Genomic DNA, 21,863 nt, shown 5'->3' with positions numbered 1-21,863 from the left:
AAAAGGCATGTCTACTCCACCAGTAGTGATGTATGGAAGTGAGAGCTGGACCATAAAGAAGGCTGATCGCCGAAGAATTGATGCTTTTGAATTATGGTGCTGGAGGAGACTCTTGAGAGTCCCATGGACTGCAAGAAGATCAAACGCATCCATTCTTAAGGAAATCAGACCTGAGTGCTCACTGGAAGGACAGATCGTGAAGTTGAGGCTCCAATACTTTGGCCACCTCATGAGAAGAGAAGACTCCCTGGAAAAGACCCTGATGTTGGGAAAGATGGAGGGCACAAGGAGAAGGGGACGACAGAGGATGAGATGGTTGCATAGTGTTCTCGAAGCTACAAACATGAGCCTGACCAAACTGCGGGAGGCGGTGGAAGACAGGAGTGCCTGGCGTGCTCTGGTCCATGGGGTCACGAAGAGTCGGACACGACTAAACGACTAAACAACAACAACAACTCCACCAATTGCACATAAAGTACTTTTTATGTTTCTCCTCATAGTGGCACACATGGAAATAGTCATGTGATGGCGCACTGCCTTGGGCTTGAACATTAAAGCATGGTAGTCTAGAGCTTGGACAATTGCTGTGGCTGAAAATCTGATGTGCCAGATTGTGAGACCAAGGAGAATTCTAACCCCCATCTTTTCTATAATGTGTGGCAACCATTTTTGGATTATATGTGTCAAGAAGGTTGTGTTGTTGTTCAGTGTCTTTATAAATGACTTGGATGAAGGAACTGAGTGGATGTGCTCATCAGATGTGCAGATGGCACCAAACAGGGAGGGGTAGGTAACACCACTGAAGACACAATCAGGATTCAAAATGACTGTAACAGATTGGAGAGCTGGGCTCAAACTAGCAAAATGAGTTTCAATAGGGACAAATGAAAGGTTCTGCATTTATCAAATAATTCAGGGTCTCCCTAGGCCAGCATACTCCAAGAATGTGCCAGTGTGAGAGACTACCATTCTACTTATCTCAAATCAAAGCCCACCTATCACTCTCAGCATAGAAATGTATTGTGCTGCAGCAAGCAAAATTCACCAAGAACTGACATTTAACGTTCTGAAATTTTCCTCTTTGGAGTTTGTGCTATGATTTAGATGTTTCAAATGTTGATGCCCATTTTATTTCATTCTGTGCTGCTTGTATTTACTTTGTTTCACACTGTATTTTATGCTATTTGTCATTCCCCCCCCCCCCCATTTTTTAAAGACACCTGGACAATGTGTTTGTAATGTTGATCAATGACCATGGTATTATAGATTAAGAGGAAGATTTCCTCCTCTGAGGAATTGTTGCCAAAAGGTGCCAAATGAAGAGAGAGCCATATTAGAATAAAGAATGAGCTTTAATGAAAAGGTGGAAAGTATCAAGTTGGCAATTGTGCAAGAAGAAGGAGATGAGGAAGGCAAAGAAACACAGAGCACAATGGGGCTCTGAACTCATTCATGGATTAAATACTTTCAAGGGGAAAAGCAGGAGAAATGAAACATGGCTAGAATTCATGCAAAAGATGTTGGCTTCTATGATGGTCCAAGGACAAGACACTGCATCATCTTCACCCATTCAGGGTCATTCCTGGCATCATCACACATATGTTCTTCAAGAGTTCAATATATCTAAAAGCACATACTACCGCAACATCCCAGCAGGGATTTCCTTCCAAAGAGCCCACCCCTCCTCAGACCTCCAAGGTAGCCACCAAAATTGCTTCCAATGACCCATAGCCATAGCTTCCTACCAGCACAGAATCTCTTAAAGTTGAAGCATAAAACCTCCAAACATCTGTCAATTTTTTGTTGGCAAACATGCCTTGAGACACATTCCAGTTTTAATTTAGAGAAAAAGTCACTTCAGTCAGCTGGACAGCTTGCTGTGAGGAACTGAGGCCAAGTGTTACAAAAACCAACACACATGGGTTACTGTAATGCGCCAAAAGCTTTATTGAAAATAATCAAGAAATGACATTGATAGCTGTATGAGAAATACAGAGGAAATTTAGCATATAAGCATCTTAGTTTTCTGGACTTCAAAGCCAAGAGGTGGGGGATGAAGAAGGTTCAACTTCAGCAGTGGTTTCTGGGATTAAGCTCTTTTGAACCATGCCCAATGGATCTGTTTCAAGCTCTCTGATTATCAGTTCATAATATGCTTCTCAGGTTTAATCGGCCTATGCACAGATGCTAAAACGACGCCCGAACTTCCTTCCCCTCCCGTAGCCCAAACCATAGCCGAAACCTCCAGAGCTTCCAAGGAGACCAGACCCAAAGCCCAAGCCCCCATAGCCATAGCCTCCTACGATCCCGGAACCACCAACAGCACATGGAGTGTTGCCTCCAACAGCCACAGGCTCACAGCTGGCAGAGAGGATGGGCCCTGGGATGGTCAGAACGGAGGCAGGTGGCTGGATCACGACCTCTGCTGGTGGGATCTGGTTGATGCAGGATGGGGCAACTCCTGCCAGGACTCCGAGGTTGGCTGCTCTTTCAGCACCTCCATAGCCATAGCCGAGACCACCAAATCCGTAGCCGAATCCCCTATTTCCATAGCCGAGACCTCCCAATCCATAGCCGAGACCACCATAGCCAAGGCCTCCTGCTGAGCCGAACCCAACAGTGGGGGTGGAAGCACAGGATGGGACAGCGCAGGATGGACCACAGTCAACCATTGTTGGATGGAGGTGAGTCTGAAACCAAAAACACCAAGGGAGAAAATAAGTGTGGGGTACATCACTTCAATGGGTAGTGCAGGGGTTCTGCCTGATGCTCTAAGACTTTGGCCACCTCATGAGAAGAGAAGACTCCCTGGAGAAGACACTGATGCTGGGAAAGATGGAGGGCACAAGGAGAAGGGGGCGACAGAGGACAAGATGGTTGGATAGTGTTTTCGAGGTTACCAGCATGAGTTTGACCAAACTGCGGGAGGTAGTGGAGGACAGAGGTGCCTGGCGTGCTCTGGTCCATGGGGTCACGAAGAGTTGGACACGACTAAACGACTAAACAACAACAACAACAACAACATCACTTCAATGGGTAGTGCAGGGGTTCTGCCTGATGTATTAGGATATTTCCCTTATTTCCATTTCACCCAACTCATACCACCTTAACTGAATGAAAATCACCTGTCTTCCATTATTCGTCAAACATTATGCCCTAATTCATGGATTCTGTATTGTCCTCTACATCATCACTACAGCTCTTCTCTTCCTTGTGGGTCCTAAATCCAGTCCCTGGTAATTCCAGGAAGGTTAGAGCCATGAGGTCTGAGCTCTTTCTTTGTAGGGGAAGGACCATCACTTTCTGGGGGAAGGACATATGTTTTGCATGCAGAAAGTCTCAAGTTCAGTCGCAGGAATCTCCAGGTTGAGCTGGGAAATGCTCCCTCTTTGAAACCTGGTCTGGAGAGTCACAGCTGGTCATTGTAGACAATACCAAGCTATATGGACCAAGATTCTGAGTCAGTACAAGGCAGCTAAATACTTGTTTTCATAAAAAAAAACACCACAAGCTATACTGTACACAATACTGAGTTAGATGGACCAACACCCTGCTTTTTAAGCACAGATCTTCCATGAAATTTTGTTCCACAAAAAACACATTAATACTAGTCTGTGGTGCCCTCTGGTGTCAGTCCCCGTGAAGGTTACAACGATTGGTGAAATATGAAAAGGATTCCATTGAGCACTGGCACATGTATCCAACCATAGAGAGTGATGAGTGCTATAATTTTTTGGTTCAATGAAAAAAAAAAAAGGTATAAAAGAGAATTCCTGGAAATAAAGCATGGACATAAAAACTGTTATACCTTTAAAACATGCCCTTGCAAGTTCCAAAACTTCCCTCCTTCCTGATCATAGGAAAAGAGCACACGGCTGGCAATGTTAAAATTGGTTTACTTACAAACCCTTCAAAGGTCAGTTTCATGTGCTTTTCCACACATCAGTCAGGCAAGTTGCACAGGCAGTACTGGGCTTAATTGCAGCATGATGAAAGTTCCTAATTATTTTTTATGGGAACTCAAGATTGGCTTGTGTGAGTCATGCGGCAAAGCTGGATCAACCAGCTTAGCGTCTTCACTTGCTGAACTTCTCACTTAGACCGGGAGAGAACAAAACCTTGATTATCTAACCCCTCTCAAGGTGAGCTAACCCTGGCAAGACAGCTTACTCTATGGTCTTAACCCCTTCATGAATTAAAAAGACTTAAGCATATGCAGCTAGTTATCCCACAGTTTTGCTCACAGTAATGATAAATGCTGGATTTGCACAATGTGTGGTAGAATGGGACCCAGAATCCCAGCTTCCCAAGAAAACAGAGAAACCTACTTCAGAAGGCATGTTTCAAATACTATAAGATGGGTGGCGGGCAGGGGGAGAGGCTGTAGTTAACTGGGAGAACATCTGCTCTGCATGCAGAATGTCATGGGCTGGGTGCAGCTGGGCAGGGACAGAATCTGATCAGAAATCCTGGATTTTTACTGGTGGTCATTGTAGGTAATACTGAGCTCAACAGGCTAACACTACAACCTGGGAGAAGGCAGCTTCCAGTTTTCAGAAGACTGTGTATACACAGATAGAAACACAAAGAAACCAGCCGATGACATTAAGTAATTTAATTTCTTGGTGCAAGATCTACACATCTCAAAGATTAATAGAATTTTGGTGTTCTCTTGGAGTTCAAAAATCTGAACCACTTGAAAGTTCAAGAATCATTTAAAGATAACATTCTAACATATATAGGTAGACTTGACTTACCAAAGTTTCCAAGGAGTAGAAATGGAGAGAAGGAGATCAAGTCAAGTGAAGCTGTTGGGCTTTCTCAGCCCAAGGAGCCCTTTTATACTATTTTGGCTGTGTCCCCTGATGGCCCCACAGCTAGCTGGGATACACCCCCTTCACCCCGAGGCTTTAATTAGCAAACTGTTTCTGAAACGTCTCATGCCCCCTAATTACTTTAATAAGAAAGAAAAATGATGCAAAATCGTTAGCATTTCCTCAGCTCCCCACAATGCGCCTTGCCCTTTCTGACACTTTTGATCTTTGCATTTTCATTCTTCTGCTAAACAAATTTAATGAAACATAAAATTGCTTGCATGTTCCTTGCTTTCAGACAGATCAGCAGATACCCTGTCCCTATTCAATCTCTCTAAAGTAGCTGAAGTAGCTGGCTATCTCTTCTCAGCAGCTTGTGTTACTGTCAGACAGGATTTCAGTTGATCATTCCATGCACAGAACAAAACTCTTGTTTTCTTTGCCTAGAGCTTAGCTTGCTGACCAGAATCCCTGCGACGGGGTGAGCTCCCATTGCTCGGTCTCTGCTTGTGCCCACCTAGCAGTTCGAAAGCATGTCAAAGTGCAAGTAGATAAATAGGTACCACTCCGGCGGGAAGGTAAACGGCATTTCCATGCGCTGCTATGGTTCGCCAGAAGTGGCTTAGTCATGCTGGCCACATGACCCGGAAGCTGTCTGCAGACGAACGCTGGCTGCCTCGGCCTCTAGAGTGAGATGCGCACGCAACCCCAGAGTCGTCCGCGACTGAACGTAATGGTCAGGGGTCCCTTTTCCGTAACCTAACATTTATTAAATTTTCTGCTTTACAATTTAAAGTACAGTGGTGCCTCGCAAGATGAAATTAATTCGTTCTGCGAGTTTTTTCGTCTAGCGAATTTTTCGTCTTGCGAATCACGGTTTCCCATAGGAATGCATAGAAAATCAATTAATGTGTTCCTATGGTCAAAAAAAGTCCAAACAAAGCCAAATTTGGTACAACAAGAGTTTATTAAGTGCTCTTTAAAGTCACACATACTGCAAAGAGCATTTCAAAAATTGAAGGAACAATAAATTAAGTTTCTAAACATGACAGAAAAACATTTAAAAAATCAACAAAGTGTACAGTACATTTTCTAAGACCCTGGGGGACAACTCGAAGAAGGTTCCTCTTCCACTCTTTGCTTCTTGCTGAAGAACCTGTCCATGGTCTGCTGCTTCATCCACCTTTTCAGCACTTCCAGAAACCCAGAATTTTTTTCGTCTTGCGAAGCAAGCCCATAGGGAAATTCGTCTTGCAAAGCAGCTAGAAAAATGGAAAACCCTTTTTTGTCTAGCGAGTTTTTCGTCTTGCGAGGCATTCGTCTTGCAGGGCACCACTGTACTCAATTTTTACATCCTTAAGATATCAATGACTTCCATTCTTCTCTTCTCTTCCATTCTATGATTCATTTTACATATCATAAATCCCTGCATATTTTATAGAAACTATACCATTCAGTATTCCATTATTACATCCATCATAACTTATTTACACTGTTGAATTTATCTTAATGCTGCCAGCATTTTCACCTGTCCACTGTTATTTCCCATATATTCAATAAACATTTTCCAATCTTCTCTAAACATATGCTCTTCTTGTTCTCTTATTCCATATGTTAAGTCTGCAAGCTGCACATATTCTGCCAACTTAAGTTGCCATTCTTCTTTGGTTAGGACCTTGTTAGTTTGCCATTTTTGGGCTAACAAAACACGGGCCACAGTAGTGGCATATAAATAACGTGTTTTGACACCTGGGAATTTCAGTCTGAATTATCCCCAACAGAAAGGACTCTGGTTTGGGGGGGGGGAGTACTTTTAAATATGTTTTTCAATTCATTATGGATCATTTCCCAATACTCTTTTACCCTTTTACAAGTCCGCCACATATGAAAGAACGTTCCCTCAACCTCTTTGCATCTCCAGCACTTATCTGATTCAGTCTTATGCATCTTTGCCTACTCAGAGTAAATCATTTTCAAGTTGTTCTCCTTCAAAGAATAACATGCTGTGAACTTCAGATCACTTTTCCAGAGTTTTTCCCAGAGGTTAAAATCTTTATTGTGAACAAAACTCTTGTTTTCTGCCTCCACTGTAAGAGGAAGGAATGGAGAACAGCAGCAACAACAAGAGGCTTCTGCATGTTTCATACTGATAGATAGATCAACAGATACCCTGCCCCATTCATTCTCTTAAAAGATGTGAAGTAGCTGGAAATAGGCTCAATAGGTTATTTGACTTCCATACTTAGGATTTCAGCTGAACATCCCATGCACAAAATATTGCCATTGTTTTCTGCCTCCACGGCCAGATACAACATGCCTCTGTTTACCAGTAGCTGGGAATCAAAGTTGGGGGCAAGTGCTAGTGAAATCATGACCGTCTTGTGGGCTTCCCAGCTGATTGGCAAGAGTTTGCAAATGTTCACAATAACTTGAAGTCCCCTCTCCTGAAAACGAGGTAATGAAGGTATTGAAGGCAAGGATGATGAGACTTTTGATCCAGAAACATCTGGAGGGCAACAGATTCCACACCAGACACCTGTCCCAGATCACATATCAAATTCACTTACATTACTAGACGCCTGTGATTTTGTGAATTTCTAAACTGCCTGTAAGTTGTTATGTCAAAGCAGCTAACACAAGGCAAGATTAACAAAAGCCCTCAATAGTCACCTGTTTCCATATTCAACTTTGAAATCACCCTGTCCTCGTCTGACCCATCGATATGCAAGAGCAAATGGACACATAGATGAGATGGTGCTTTCAGTAAAGATTGTAGCTATCCATCTACCTCCCTTGTTAGATTTTTGCAGAAATGCTAGTTATTTCCAACTAAAGTCATGCTGATAGTAGACTTGTTGAAAGCAATCAGCAAGTCAGTCATCACAATTGATTTTGATGGATGTAACCTGAGAATGACCCACCAACCTGTCACCACCATCCAGCTATGCTTGTGTGTGATTTTCTGCCTTTAAATGATTTTGTTTTCAGTTGCAGCCTTTGAATACATTTCATGGCTTCCCAATATGAAAGTTTTAATTCCTTTTAAAAGCCATTTTTAAAAAGAAAAGTGTCGCCATTTTCTTTTGATTTCAAATCTTTACTCATTTTATATTTCTGGCTTGGACTTGGTTCCAAGAAGCAAATTTTGTAACAGCATCTGGGATCTGCAATGCAACTGATTCCCAGAGGAAGAGGCTATTGGCGCTGAAGTACCCTTTCCTCCCATCCTGCAGTTCCCTTAGTAGGGATGGGTTGTGGAAGCCAAAGAGAGCTGTCAAGCACTGCCTTGGGTTTTTCACCAGGGCTTTCTCGGCCGTGGCCCCGATCTGGTGGAACGCTCTGTCACAAGAGACTAGGGTCCTGCGGGACTTGACATTGTTCCACAGGGCTTGCAAGATGGAGCTGTTCCACCAGGTCTTTGGCCAAGGCACAGTCTGACCCCCTCTCTCCTTCTGTAATCTTCATAGAACTCTAACCCGGTGGTTGCCATTAATTTGATTCTTAATTGATTCTAGAATGTATTTTAATTAATTGACTGTGCAATTTTATGTACACTGTGCTATTTTTACCTGTTGTTAGCCGCTCTGAGCCCGGCTTTGGCCGGGGAGGGCGGGATACAAATTATTATTATTATTATTATTATTATTATTATTATTATTATTATTATTATTATGTGTTTATGTGTGTGGGGGAGGGGTATCTACATCTCTTAAACACATACAAACATACACTACTGCTTCTCTTATTTTCAAATAAGGACTGCTCCTGCTCTGAAGTACACCACTTCAGATTAATCCTAAACTTTGCTAGGCTGAAGGAAACATCTCTGACATGCCAGGATGAGTGCAAGTGGAGAAGATAAGAATATAAAGAAAGAGCATTGCAGTTGGCTCAAACCAAAGAGCTATATCCTCTAGCATCTTGTTTCCTACAGTGGACAACGAGATGCTTCTTGGTTATCCCTGAAGGAAAGCATGGGGGACATAGCTCTTTCCAACTCTTTCCCTCCAACTGGTGTTGGTATTGCTGGACTCAGGTCTGGCTTGCTAGCATTTTGGTAAGGGATCTGGTGGGCAAGAGAGAGAAAGGGATGTCGTATTTGATGGGCTTTTTGGCCTTGTTCAGCAGGACTCTTCTGCTGTACCTGTGGCATTCAAAGACACTGTTTTCCACTGTTACTGGAGATGTCTCAGAATCCTGTATGCATATGCAAAAAGCTTTGATGATGTCCTACAGACCCCGGTGCTGATGAAAGAGCTTTGATGATCTCCATCTCCTCCCTCTGGGTGTTTCTGCTTTGAAACATCAGACAAACTGGAGCTATTTGACTCGAGATCAGCAAAATTAAAAGGAAGGGAGGCACAAAGGAATAGGTGTCATGATTATGCTGCACTGTTACCACAGTTTAATTTTGTGGCCTCCCTCTTTGAGCTTCGTAAACTGATTTTTTTAAAAAAAATTGCACATGAAAGAACAATTGCCAACAATGATTAGCTGGAAAGAGGCACTGGGGAGGCTGGCTGAACTGTATAAAAGCTCAGACTTCCTTCAGTTCCTCCAACAACTCCATCTGACTCTTCCATCTTTACTTCATCTTCTCAAAGAAGCAGGTAAGTCTATTTTCTAGGTGGAATATTCCCAGAGATGTCAAAGGATAGGCTAGATGGACTTTCCAGTTAGGACAGGGATGGCTATCCTGTGGTCCTTGAGATGTTGCTCACATCATCCCTGACCATTAGGAATGATGCCTAAGGTGACTTGGGTTACTGAACAACTGGAGGGCCACAGGTTCCCCAACCCTACGTTACCCTCTGTAAGTATATTTAATATGTGATCCCTGGCTGTTGGGACACTTGTCTAGGGGAAAAAAGGAGAAAAAGTGAACTTGCACATGTTGTTGAGCCATAACTCCCATCATCCTCGACCATTTGACATGTGGGCTGAGGCGGATGAGAGTTAGAAGCTGGCTCTGCCATCTTACATTTAGGAAGGCTAAGGTGGGAAATTCATATTAATGAACTCTAAATTCGTTAGGGAGAATTGTGATGTTTGGAAGGCACCACCAGCTTTCCATTGTCTCCCTGAATGTAATTTAAACACAGTCAGGGATAAACAGACAGGTGCTCGCATGCACACAGGCACACTTCTCTATTTTGTGGCACAAAATATCTGCATTTTACTGATAAGTAAGCCCTGTTGTGTTCACAGATGCTTAATCCCAGGTAAATAGATAAAGGATTGCAGCTTCTCTCTCTCTCTCTCTCTCTCTCTCTCTCTCTCTCTCTCTCTCTCTCTCCTTCCTTCCTTCCTCGCTTCCTCGCTTCCTCCCTTCCTCCCTTCCTTCCTTTCTCATTCCCACCTTGCTAGAAAATGGTTTATTGTGCTCCAGTCTGTTAAAAAAATGTTTTTGATAGTATTGTAGACATAGCATGCTATTTAATATCCAGAGCACCATCACTGAATCATCCTTCCAATATCTATGAGTATTTTCTTATTTTTCTACAGCATCTACCACAGGGGTGTAGTTCTCACTCAGTAGTTATAGTGAGGTTCCTATAGTCTCATCACACTTCTCTATTGTTCATGCTGCTTGGGTCTGATGGGAGTTGAAGTCTGCAACATCAGAAAAAACTACACACTGACTCCCCCTGATGTACCTTATATCTCAGCTTTTATAATTATTTGGTCCTCTTTGGTTTTCATGCTCCATATTCAACTCAGTTCTTCAGTTGTATACTTTAGATTCTTCAGCCAGAGTTGACTGTGGTTCACCCCCATTGAAGTGATGTACCCCACACTTATTTTCTCCCTTGGTGTTTTTGCTTTCAGACTCACCTCCATCCAACAATGGTTGACTGTGGTCCATCCTGTGCTGTCCCATCCTGTGCTTCCACCCCCACTGTTGGGTTTGGATCAGCAGGAGGTCTTGGCTATGGTGGTCTCGGCCATGGATTGGGAGGTCTCGGCTATGGAAATGGAGGATTCGGCTACGGATTTGGTGGTCTCGGCTATGGATATGGAGGTGCTGAAAGAGCAGCCAACCTTGGAGTCCTGGCAGGAGTTGCCCCATCCTGCATCAACCAGATCCCACCAGCAGAAGTTGTGATCCAGCCACCTGCCTCCGTTCTGACCATCCCAGGGCCCATCCTCTCTGCCAGCTGTGAGCCTGTGGCTGTTGGAGGCAACACTCCATGTGCCGTTGGTGGTTCCGGGATCGTAGGAGGCTATGGGGGCTTGGGCTATGGGTCTGGTCTCCTTGGAAGCTCTGGGGGCTTCGGCTATGGTTTGGGTTACGGGAGGGGAGCACTCCTTGGAAAGAGGTTCGGGCGCCGTTTTAGCATCTGTTCATAGGCCAATTAAATCTGAGAAGCATATCCTGGACTGATATCCAAGTGCTGAATCTAAATGATCATGGCTGAAAAATCACCCCCCTTTTATTTTAAAGTAGAGAAGAATAAGATCCTTCCACACTATGTGTCTTCCTTGCTTCTTGTTACAACTCTATGTACCATTTCCTTGAACTTTTCAATAAAGCTTCTTCATTCTTAGAATGTTTGTGTCTTGGTTTTTGAATACTAAGCCTCAGTTCTTCATAGCAAGCTGTTCAGGACTTCAGGTATCTGAAGCACCCTTTGCCCATATTAAAACTGGTGTGTGGGGGGGGGAGCCCTCCATTCTAGCACCCTGAATGCTTTACTTATATGTGGAAATAAATTAAGATATAGTCATCTTGATAAAATTCACATTTCCCTCTTTTTCAACACGAGTGCAGCGTCATCCTTCAGAGTGCCATGAATAGTTATTTATTCAGGGGGGAAACTTGCCTTGAAACTGGAGCTAAGAATTAAGTTCGTAACCAGAGGTACCACTGTACATGTAAAAAGGATTTAGGAGTCTTGGTGGACCACAAGCTTAACATGAGTCAACAGTGTGATGAAGCAGCAAACACACACACACACACACACACACACACACACACACACACACACACACAAAGAAGCTATTGCTATTCTAGGCTGCATCAACAGAAGTCTAGTGTCCAGATCAAGGGAAGTAATAGTACCACTCTATGCAGCCTTGGTCTGACCACACTTGGAATACTGTGTCCAGTTCTGGATGCCACAATTTAAGAAGGATATTGAGAAGCTGGAATGTGTGCAGAGGTGTGTGAGCTTCATGGCCAAGTGGGGATTTAACTCTTGGTCTCCCAGGTCCTACTTTGACAATCTAGTCACCACCCCCATTCACCACCCTCTCCTCACCAGCCATGAACGTTTGGATTATTCCATATTGCTTCAGTGAGTGTCTCCAATGAGAAAGGGAGGCAACAGATATCCCTGTTTCAGCCTTCACAGTATTTCAATATAGAATATTAGCTGAATTTGTCCACATTGATGCAAAATCCTTGGTTTATAGTTTTTGTTGTTGTTTTTTTTTTTTTTACCGGTCTTAAAAATTTAAATCCAGGGCCATAAACTAGAACTATCTTAAAACAACCCTATTCAGGGCAATCAAATGCCTCACATCGTAGATCTATAAATAACATGAAATAAAATAAATGTGAACTTTTTTTTTTGGTCTATTTAAGAGGGTTATGGGTCAATAAGAATCTGCATCCTCCCAACCATGCCCTGACTTAGGAATGATTATGATGCAGAATGCTAGCTAAGTATCAGGGATTTTGCCTCCTCACAAAATAATATAATATTTATATATATATAAAAAGATGGATGACCCAGGGCTCTATCGTTTTTCCAGCTTTCGCGTAGCATATTCATTTTCTTCTCCTGAAATTTCCTAATTTAAATCTTCTCTATAGGTAGGGTCAATTGGCTGCAAAAATTGGCTTCATTGGTAATTAGTGTAAGTAATATCTTCCCTTTGGAGTGTGATTACCTCGCAGGGGGTCGACCTGGCTTGTGTGACGGAGACCTGGGTCCGCGAAGGGGAAACTGTTACCTTACGAGAGATGGCACCCCCGGGTTTCTCTGTCCTCCACCAGTGACGGACTGTGGGCTGGGGGGGGGGGTGGCATTATTAATCTGGGAAGATTGTCCTTTCAGGGCTCTACCATCGCCATCGATCCCCGGCATTGAATGTGTTGGCCTAGTGTGGGCTCTGAGGTGAGCTTGGCTGTCTGGCTGGTGTACCGGCCACCTAGCGCACCAGCAGCCACCCTGTCAGGCCTGCTGGAGGTGGTGGCCGGCTGGGCCTTGGAGTTCCCTAACCTATTGGTATTGGGGGACTTCAACATCCATGCTGATGCCACTCCCTCCTCACAGGCTCTGGACCTGGTGTCTTCCATGGCAACACTAGGGCTCTTCCAGTTTGTTTCTGGCCCCACACATCAAGCAGGCCACACGCTGGATTTGATCTTTGGCATCGGTATAGATGTGATCATGTATCCTTCGATGAAGGTGCCATGGTCTGATCACTACGCTCTGAAAGCCAGGATTGACTTTCCACCCCCACCCTGCTTAGGTGGCGAGCCGATTTGGGCTCGCCCGCAGAGGCTGATGGACCCTGATAGATTCCGTCAAGCCTTGCGGGACCTTGCTCCCCCTGGCGAATCATTGACTGAGCTTGTTGAGGGCTGGAATATCCAGCTCCTGGCAGCCATCAATGAGATCACACCTAAGCGCCCTCTGTGACCCCACAGAAACCGGGCTTCCTGGTTTACCGAGAAGCTTCGGAAAATGAAGCGGGACCTCAGACGGCTAGAGCGAGTATGGCAGGGTGCCCGTGACAGAGCCTCAAGAACATCTTATAGGGCTTTTATGAAAACCTATGAGATGGCAGTGAAGGCCTCTAAGAAGTCTTACTTCACAGCCTCCATTGCATCCGCTAGCTCTCGCCCAGCGCAATTATTTAGTATAATTAGGTCTTTAACGTCCCTTGAAGGACAGCCAAATTTAAATAACAATTTGACACACAGCTGTGAGGCATTTGCGAGCTTTTTTGCGGAGAAGGTCCTGTTGCTCCGCTATGTCCTCCCTGCCAATTTGGATACAATAAAGGAACTGGAGGCCCCTCGACTGTCTTCGGGTCCAGTATTGGACCACTTTGACCTGATATCCCCAGCCGATGTGGACAGACTCCTCCAAGCTGGAAAGCGCACCACCTGTACTCTCGACCAGTGCCCGTCTTGGCTGATTAGAGCGTGTCCAGACGAGGTGCGGGCCCCCCTGGGGGATATCATCAATTTGTCCCTTGGCACCGGGATATTCCCAGGGGAACTGAAGTAGGCAGTGGTGCACCGGCTCTTAAAGAAAACATCATTAGATCCCTTAGATCTATCCAATTACTGCCCAGTTTCGAATCTTACCCAAGAATGGAAGATTTGAAACTGGGCGGTAATTGAATAGATCTAAGGGATCTAATGATGTTTTCTTTAAGAGCGGGCGCACCACTGCCTACTTCAGTTCCCCTGGGAATATCCCGGTGCCAAGGGACAAATTGAGAGTGGTTGCTGAACAGCTTGTCAGGTTTCTGGATGAAACATCGGCTCTGGATCCATTCCAGACTGAGACGGCTCTGGTCGCCCTAACAGATGATCTCCACAGGCAGCTGGATCGAGGCGGGTCAGGGCTGCTGATTCTTCTAGACCTGTCACCAGCCTTTGACATGGTCGATCACGAACTCCTGGACCACCGCCTTGCTGACTTGGGGATCCAGGGCACAGTCCTTCAATGGCTGCGCTCGGTTCTCTCTGGTCGGGGACAGAGGGTGGCGCTTGGGGGGAATTGTCATCGCGCCACTCCTTGGTGTGTGGAGTGCCTCAGGGTGCGATACTCTCCCCGATGCTTTTAAACATCTTTATGCGCCCCCTCGCCCAGCTTGTCCGAAGTTTTGGGCTGGGTTGCCATCAGTATGCTGATGACACCCAACTCTATCTGTTGATGGATGGCCATCCTGACTCGGCCCCAGACACACTGACCAGATGTCTGGAAGCTGTGGCTGGATGGTTACGTGGGAGCCGGTTGAAGTTAAATCCCTTGAAGACAGAGGTCCCCTGGCTGGGACGGGACGATATGGGATTGAGGGGGCAACTCCCATCTCTTGCGGGGGTGTAATTAGTGCCAGCACCGTCCATTAAGAGTTTGGGTGTAATCTTTGATACCTCCCTCTCTATGGAGGCGCAGATTACAGCTATAACAAAGGCAGCATTTTTTCATCTCCGCCAAGCTAAGCAGTTGGCTCCTTATCTCTCTCACCCTGACCTAGCCACTGTGATCCACGTGACAGTCACCTCCAGACTGGATTATTGTAACTCGCTCTACGTGGGGCTGCCCTTGAGACTGACCCAGAAACTCCAGCGGGTGCAGAATGCCGCGGCGAGACTCCTTATGGGGTCTTCGCTGTGAGATCACATTCATCCGGTACTATACCAGCTGCACTGGCTCCCGGTGGAGTACAGGATCAGGTTTAAGGTGCTGGTTTTAACCTTTAAAGCCCTACACGGCCTAGGACCCTCGTACCTACGGGACCGCCTCTCCTGGTATGTCCCACAGAGGAACTTACGGTCTGCAAATAAAAACATCCCGAAGGTCCCAGGCCTCAGAGAGGTTAGGCTGGCCTCAACTAGAGCCAGAGCTTTCTTGGCTGTGGCTCCAATCTGGTGGAACGCTCTGTCACAGAAGACTAGGGCCCTGCAGGACTTGACATCTTTCCGCAGGGCCTGCAAGACAGAGCTGTTCCACCAGGCCTTTGGTCAGGGCGCAGCCTGATTCCCTTCTCTGGCAATCTGCACAGAATTTTGCTTAACGGTTGCCATCAATTTGATTTTAATTAATTTTTATAATGAAATGTATTTAGAATGTTGGATTATTTGATTGTTGTTAGCCGCCCTGAGCCCGGCTAAGACTGGGGAGGGCAGGATATAAATAAAATTTATTTATTTATTTATTATCAATATAACTTTAAATAGTAGCTTGCAAAAAAAAAAAAAGGATATTGATTTCTTTGGGGTCATACATCAATTGGACATTTGCTTGATGTATAGCAATAATGTGAGATTTAAGTTTGCTTATAGCTGGAATAATTGCTATTAATTTAGTGTTTCTATCCCCTGCCTCATAATAGTTCTGTTTTAAGAACAGTATTAATTTAGCAATTTTGTGTAATGTGAGAGCCTCTAGTTATTTTCTTTTGACAATTATTTTGGCATACACATGATTGGGGCCAGCTCCTTTCTGCTTTAATTCCAAATCTTGCATTCTGCCATGATTTGTGTCTTTGGAAGAGAGCTCAATTTCTTTGTCTCATCCACAATACAAATGCCTCAGACATCCCCAAGAATATTGTGTTGGACACCAGGTGAGGCATTCCTATTGAAATAATTTGTTATAGCCATTTGGTTTGCCTTCTCTGAGATATCATGGTATAACAGGGATGGGTCCAACTGCCAAATAGGTTCAGGGGTGATGTGATTTTGAATTTGCAACATGACTGTGGTAGGGGGATGATCTGAAAGGATTATAGCTTCAAATTATACATATTTAATGCCAATATAAAGACTAGAATATTTGCAATTTCTTAGAATAACTGAATCTTGGAAGAAATAGAAATATATTCTACAGCTGTCCAATTCAGAAAATGCCACACATCCACTAAATTGCATCTGTTCAAAAATGGGAGCATACTCTTCTTTCCAGATTACTGGTCATGTGATGTGCTGGAAATTCTGTTGAGAACAAGTTTGTTATAAATAACATTCAAATTCCAATAAAATATAGTCTCGCCAATATATATATATATATATATATATATGCAGGTTTTGGTGTCCTCGGGTATCTTCCCGTGTAAAAGTTGGGGTGTCTAGGCGACGTTTCGACGAGGTCTCACTCGTCATCTTCAGGCTGGTGCTTTCGAAAGCACCAGCCTGAAGCCGAAAGCACCAGCCTGAAGATGACGAGTGAGACCTCGTCGAAACGTCGCCTAGACACCCCAACTTTTACACGGGAAGATACCCGAGGACACCAAAACCTGCATTCCTGTACCCGTGAAAATCTACGAAAGCAAATATATATATATATATATATATATATATATATATATATATATTGCAAACACCTAAGCATTTGAGCTATAAAGGGGGTGGATTATTACTCAGAGAGTAAACAGATGAGAAAGTAAGGGGATGATTGTATAGTTCCCCAGCCACAAAAATATTTTCTTCTCTGTCTTGGTTTTTATTTTTGTACCTGAAAGTGAAATGATCGAGATATAAATATGGTCACCCCTCTGGAATACCTATACAGTGGTACCTCGGGTTAAGTACTTAATTCGTTCTGGAGGTCTGTACTTAACCTGAAACTGTTTTTAACCTGAAGCACCACTTTAGCTAATAGGGCCTCCTGCTGCTACCACGCCACCAGAGCACGATTTCTGTTCTTATCCTGAAGCAAAGTTCTTAACCTGAAACACTATTTCTGGGTTAGCGGAGACTGTAACCTGAAGCATATGTAACCTGAAGCGTATGTAATCTGAGGTACCACTGTATCCAGCTGCCATACAGTTACTACCAAAGTAGAAGTGGGATAATAATCTATGAGTAGTGGTCACATGGGGTGTCTGTTGTAGAAAAAAAATAATGTAGGGCCTCTGCCTTCTAGTACAGTCAGAGACCCTCCATCACTTGATGGCCCTCATAAATTTATAGAAACAATATGGATATCTGCCATATCAATAATTTTCTTTCAGTAATATGTTTTAATGACCTTAGCTGAATCATATTGCACACACATATCTGAGCAAAACACCAATCCCATAAACATTTATCCCTTGGGCTTCTCTCATATAATAGTTTGGTTTGTTTGTGGTTCATGACATGAAAGCTACCTTGCTTGTCTAATTCTCTCATAAGACTAGAACTGACTGTTGAACTATTTAGGACCCAGAGGGGAGGGACTTCACACAGAATATATTTGAATAATGGTATTCCCTCCTACAACAATTAAAGAGATGGCCATCAACTTGAATGTTGCTAAGAGAGGATTGTGCTGGAGGAGACTCTTGAGAGACCCATGGACTGCAAGAAGATCAAACCTATCCATTCTTAAGGAAAGGAGGGGTGGGAATTCAAGAAGAAACTTTGTATATTAAAACAATGTATATGATAATAAATGCTTTGAAATTTTTATATATATATATATAGAGAGAGAGAGAGAGAGAGAGTTGAGTTGAAAGAGCGGTGGACTCAACATCTGGTGAACTGGGTTCGCGTCCCCCCTCCTCCATATGCAGCTGCTGGGTGACCTTGGGCTAGTCACACTTTTCTGAAGTCTCTCAGCCTCACTCACCTCACAGAGTGTTTGTTGTGGGGGAGGAAGGGAAAGGAGATTGTTAGCTGCTTAGAGACTCCTTAAGGGGAGTGAAAGGCAGGATATCAAGTCCAAATTCTTCTTCTTCTTCTTCTTCTTCTTCTTCTTCTTCTTCTTCTTCTTCTTCTTCTTCTTCTTCTCCTTCTTCTTCTTCTTCTCCAACCTCCTGCAATGCAGGAATCTCAACTAAAGCATCCATGGCAGATGGCCATCCAACTTGAATGTTTAGTCAGAATCTCCTTTCTTGTAACTTGAAGCCATTGGTCCCTATTAGTGGACTTAATGGGACAACTAGTTGTCTACTGTTGTCTACTGAGAGCCGAGTCTTTGAGTAAATGGAGCTTTGGCCTTATTCAGAAGGCCTGCTCTAATGTCATGGTAAGGGCAGTGCCCCCAAATGCAACTTGTAAATAAATGTGTGCTTGTGTAGATAAAATGGTAAGTAGCTGCTATCTGTTTAAATTCCATCAAGCCACACTTTTAAGAAGTCAGGAGAGACCAGCTTGAGTCATTACCCACCACCACCACCACAAAGCCCAGTAATCTAGATATATAAACCAGAGATGTTCCAAAGGGGATGAATGCCAGATGTTGGAAGACTCAGCACAGACAAAAAGAAGGATTTATTTGTGGAATTCTACTGCAAATAGGCAAGTGTACAGATAGCAGAAATGAACAAGGCAAAGGCGCATTTAGTACAATGTAGCTCTGAACTCATGCATGGATTAAATAATTTCAAGGGGGAAAGAAGGAGGAAGGAAACGCAGCTGGAATTCATGCAAAAGATGTTGGCTTCTATGATGGTCCAAGGACAAGACACTGCATCATCTTCACCCATTCAGGGTCATTCCTGGCATCATCACACATATGTTCTTCAAGAGTTCAATATATCTAAAAGCACATACTACCGCAACATCCCAGCAGGGATTTCCTTCCAAAGAGCCCACCTCTCCTCAGACCTCCAAGGTAGCCACCAAAATTGCTTCCAAGGAGACCTGACCCATAGCCATAGCTTCCTACCAGCACAGAATCTCTTAAAGTTGAAGCATAAAACCTCCAAACATCTCACAATTTTTTGTTGGCAAACATGCCTGGAGACACATTCCAGTTTTAATTTAGACAAAAATTACTTCAGTCAGCTAGACGGCTTGCTGTGTGTAACTGAGGCCAGGTGTTACAAAAACCAACGCACATGGGTTACTGTAATGCGCCAAAAGCTTTATTGAAAAGATTCAAGAAATGGCATTGATAGCTGTATGAGAAATACAGAAGAAATTTAGCATATAAGCATCTTAGTTTTCTAGACTTCAAAGTGAAGAGGTGGGGGATGAAGAAGGTTCAACTTCAGCAGTGGTTTCTGGGATTAAGCTCTTTTGAACCATGCCCAGTGGATCTGTATCAAGGTCTCTGATTATCAGTTCAAAATATGCTTCTCAAGTTTAATCGGCCTATGCACAGATGCTAAAACGACGCCCGAACTTCCTTCCCCTCCCGTAGCCCAAACCATAGCCGAAACCTCCAGAGCTTCCAAGGAGACCAGACCCAAAGCCCAAGCCCCCATAGCCATAGCCTCCTACGATCCCGGAACCACCAACAGCACATGGAGTGTTGCCTCCAACAGCCACAGGCTCACAGCTGGCAGAGAGGATGGGCCCTGGGATGGTCAGAACGCAGGCAGGTGGCTGGACCACGACCTCTGCTGGTGGGATCTGGTTGATGCATGATGGGACAACTCCTGCCAGGACTCCAAGGTTGGCTGCTCTTTCAGCACCTCCATAGCCATAGCCAAGACCACCAAATCCGTAGCCGAATCCTCCATTTCCATAGCCAAGTCCTCCCAATCCATAGCCGAGACCACCATAGCCAAGACCTCCTGCTGAGCCAAACCCAACAGTGGGGGTGGAAGCACAGGATGGGACAGCACAGGATGGACCACAGTCAACCATTGTTGGATGGAGGTGAGTCTGAAAGCAAAAACACCAAGGGATAAAATAAGTGTGGGGTACATCACTTCAATGGGGAATGCAGGGGATCTGTCAGAGGTGGTAGGATATTTCCCCCATTCCCATTTTCCCCAACTTAAACCATCTTCCTTTCTCCTTGATTGAAAATCAGTTGTTTTCTGTTATTCAACGAACATTAAGCACTAATTCATGCATTCTGTATTGTCCACTACAACCTTTCTCTCCATTGTGGGTCCTAAATCTTATCCCTCATGGTCCCAGGAATGTCAGGGAATGTCCCTTGCCTGAAGTCCTATAGAGCAGCTTCTAGTCAGTGTAGATAATACTGAACTAGGGGTCCAGTGGTCTGACATGGTACAGGTCAACTTCATATGCTTCTATTTAAGTCAGCGCTTTAGACAGAGCCTTGAAGTCTAGGCTCTTTCTTTGTTTCTATGGGAAAGGTCATAGGGTCATTGTTCAGTGGCAGGATGCATGGTTTGCATGCAGAAAGTCCCAGGTTCAGTTCCAGGAATCTGCAGGTTGAGCTGGTAAATGCTCCCTCCTTGAAACTTTGGAGAATCACAGCTGGTCATTGTAGAAGATACCAATATAGACTCAGGATAAATACGTGATTTCATAAGATAGATACAGAAAAGAAGCCAACCAACAACATGAAGGATTAAGATTCCTGGTTGTAGGTCCCTTTGGCGAGCCCATAAAATATTTGAGTGGGCTGCCCTCCCTCCAAGTTGATTAGCATTGCCATTCAAATGGTGTAGGCGTACTTACCTGCCCCCCCATATTTTATTCAATTTGGCACCCCTGGGGAGAGCTATCCACCTCACAGAATAATAGAGTTGGAATTCAGTTAGTTGAACCCTCTGATCAGTGCAAGAATCGTGCAAATGCAAGATCCCAGAATGGTAGAGTTGAAAAGGACCAAGAAGGTAATCTAGCTCAACCAATCCAGGAATCTTTTTGCCCAGTGTGGGGCTCGAATCCTTGACCCTGAGGTTAAGAGCCTCATGCTCTACCAAGTAAACAGGTGACTTACCAAAGTCTCAGAGGAGTAGAAATGGAGAGAAGGAGATGAAGTTCAGGGAAGCTGTTGAGATATCTCAGTCCAGGGAACCCTTTTATACTCTTTTGACTGGATCCCCTAATGGCCCCACAATTGGCTTGGATACACCCCCTGTTCCTCTGAAGCTTGAATTAGCAAATAATTTGTGATATGCCTCAGGCCCCCTAATTATTTTAATAAGAATGAAAAATGAGACAAAAGTGTTAGCATTTCCTCAACTTCCCACAACGCGTCTCTCCCACTCTGACACTTTTGATCTTGGCTTCTTAATTCCTCTGCAAAACAAAGTTAAAAGAAATGATTGTATGTTCCTTTTCGGTCAGACAGATCAACAGATACGTTGTCCCCATTTCTCTCTCTTCAAAATAGCTAAAGTAGCTGTGGGTGTTCAGAGTGGGCTACTTGACTTTCACATCCAGGATTTCAGTTGATCTTTCCAGCCACAACACATTGCCATCGTTCTCTACCTCCACTGCAGTGGAAACCATTGGGAAGAAGGCTATGGAAATCACATCCTTCTTGTGGGCTTTTCATTGAATCTGGTCGGGCACAGTGAGAACAGGATGCTGGACTAGATGCGGTTTTTCTTTTTATCTATTTTTCTGATTTTTTTTTCTTCAAAGCAAACAATCCTCTTGTACCCTCACCTTCCAAGAAACATTCCACATATTAGCAATGCAGACAGTGCTGTTAAATATTA

At 44.1% G+C, this 21,863-nt stretch overlaps 3 protein-coding genes across 3 annotated transcripts; 1 reads left to right on the top strand and 2 right to left on the bottom strand.

The window, feature by feature from the left end:
• Positions 1–1,923: 1,923 nt before the first annotated feature.
• Positions 1,924–4,822, bottom strand: LOC114586851 (uncharacterized). The gene is made up of 2 exons (XM_028710685.2): positions 4,758–4,822; positions 1,924–2,690 (listed from the first exon to the last, which is right to left on the bottom strand). Exon 2 carries the CDS (start codon positions 2,670–2,672, stop codon positions 2,175–2,177), a length of 498 nt encoding a protein of 165 aa, XP_028566518.2. The 5' UTR covers positions 2,673–2,690; positions 4,758–4,822; the 3' UTR covers positions 1,924–2,174.
• A 4,534-nt stretch (positions 4,823–9,356) lies between these two features.
• Positions 9,357–11,356, top strand: LOC114586662 (uncharacterized). The gene is made up of 2 exons (XM_028710352.2): positions 9,357–9,424; positions 10,644–11,356. Exon 2 carries the CDS (start codon positions 10,662–10,664, stop codon positions 11,163–11,165), a length of 504 nt encoding a protein of 167 aa, XP_028566185.2. The 5' UTR covers positions 9,357–9,424; positions 10,644–10,661; the 3' UTR covers positions 11,166–11,356.
• Positions 11,357–19,333: 7,977 nt separating this feature from the next.
• On the bottom strand, positions 19,334–21,216 carry LOC114586635 (uncharacterized). Its single transcript, XM_028710289.2, has 2 exons — positions 21,137–21,216; positions 19,334–20,100 (listed from the first exon to the last, which is right to left on the bottom strand). Exon 2 carries the CDS (start codon positions 20,080–20,082, stop codon positions 19,585–19,587), a length of 498 nt encoding a protein of 165 aa, XP_028566122.1. The 5' UTR covers positions 20,083–20,100; positions 21,137–21,216; the 3' UTR covers positions 19,334–19,584.
• Between the last annotated feature and the right edge of the window lie 647 nt (positions 21,217–21,863).

Source organism: Podarcis muralis, chromosome 16 (genome assembly GCF_964188315.1).
Source record: "Podarcis muralis chromosome 16, rPodMur119.hap1.1, whole genome shotgun sequence".
Classification (NCBI taxonomy): Eukaryota; Metazoa; Chordata; class Lepidosauria; order Squamata; family Lacertidae; genus Podarcis; species Podarcis muralis.
The sequence above is the reverse complement of the archived record's forward strand: the minus strand, read 5'-3'. Positions and strand labels throughout refer to the sequence as shown.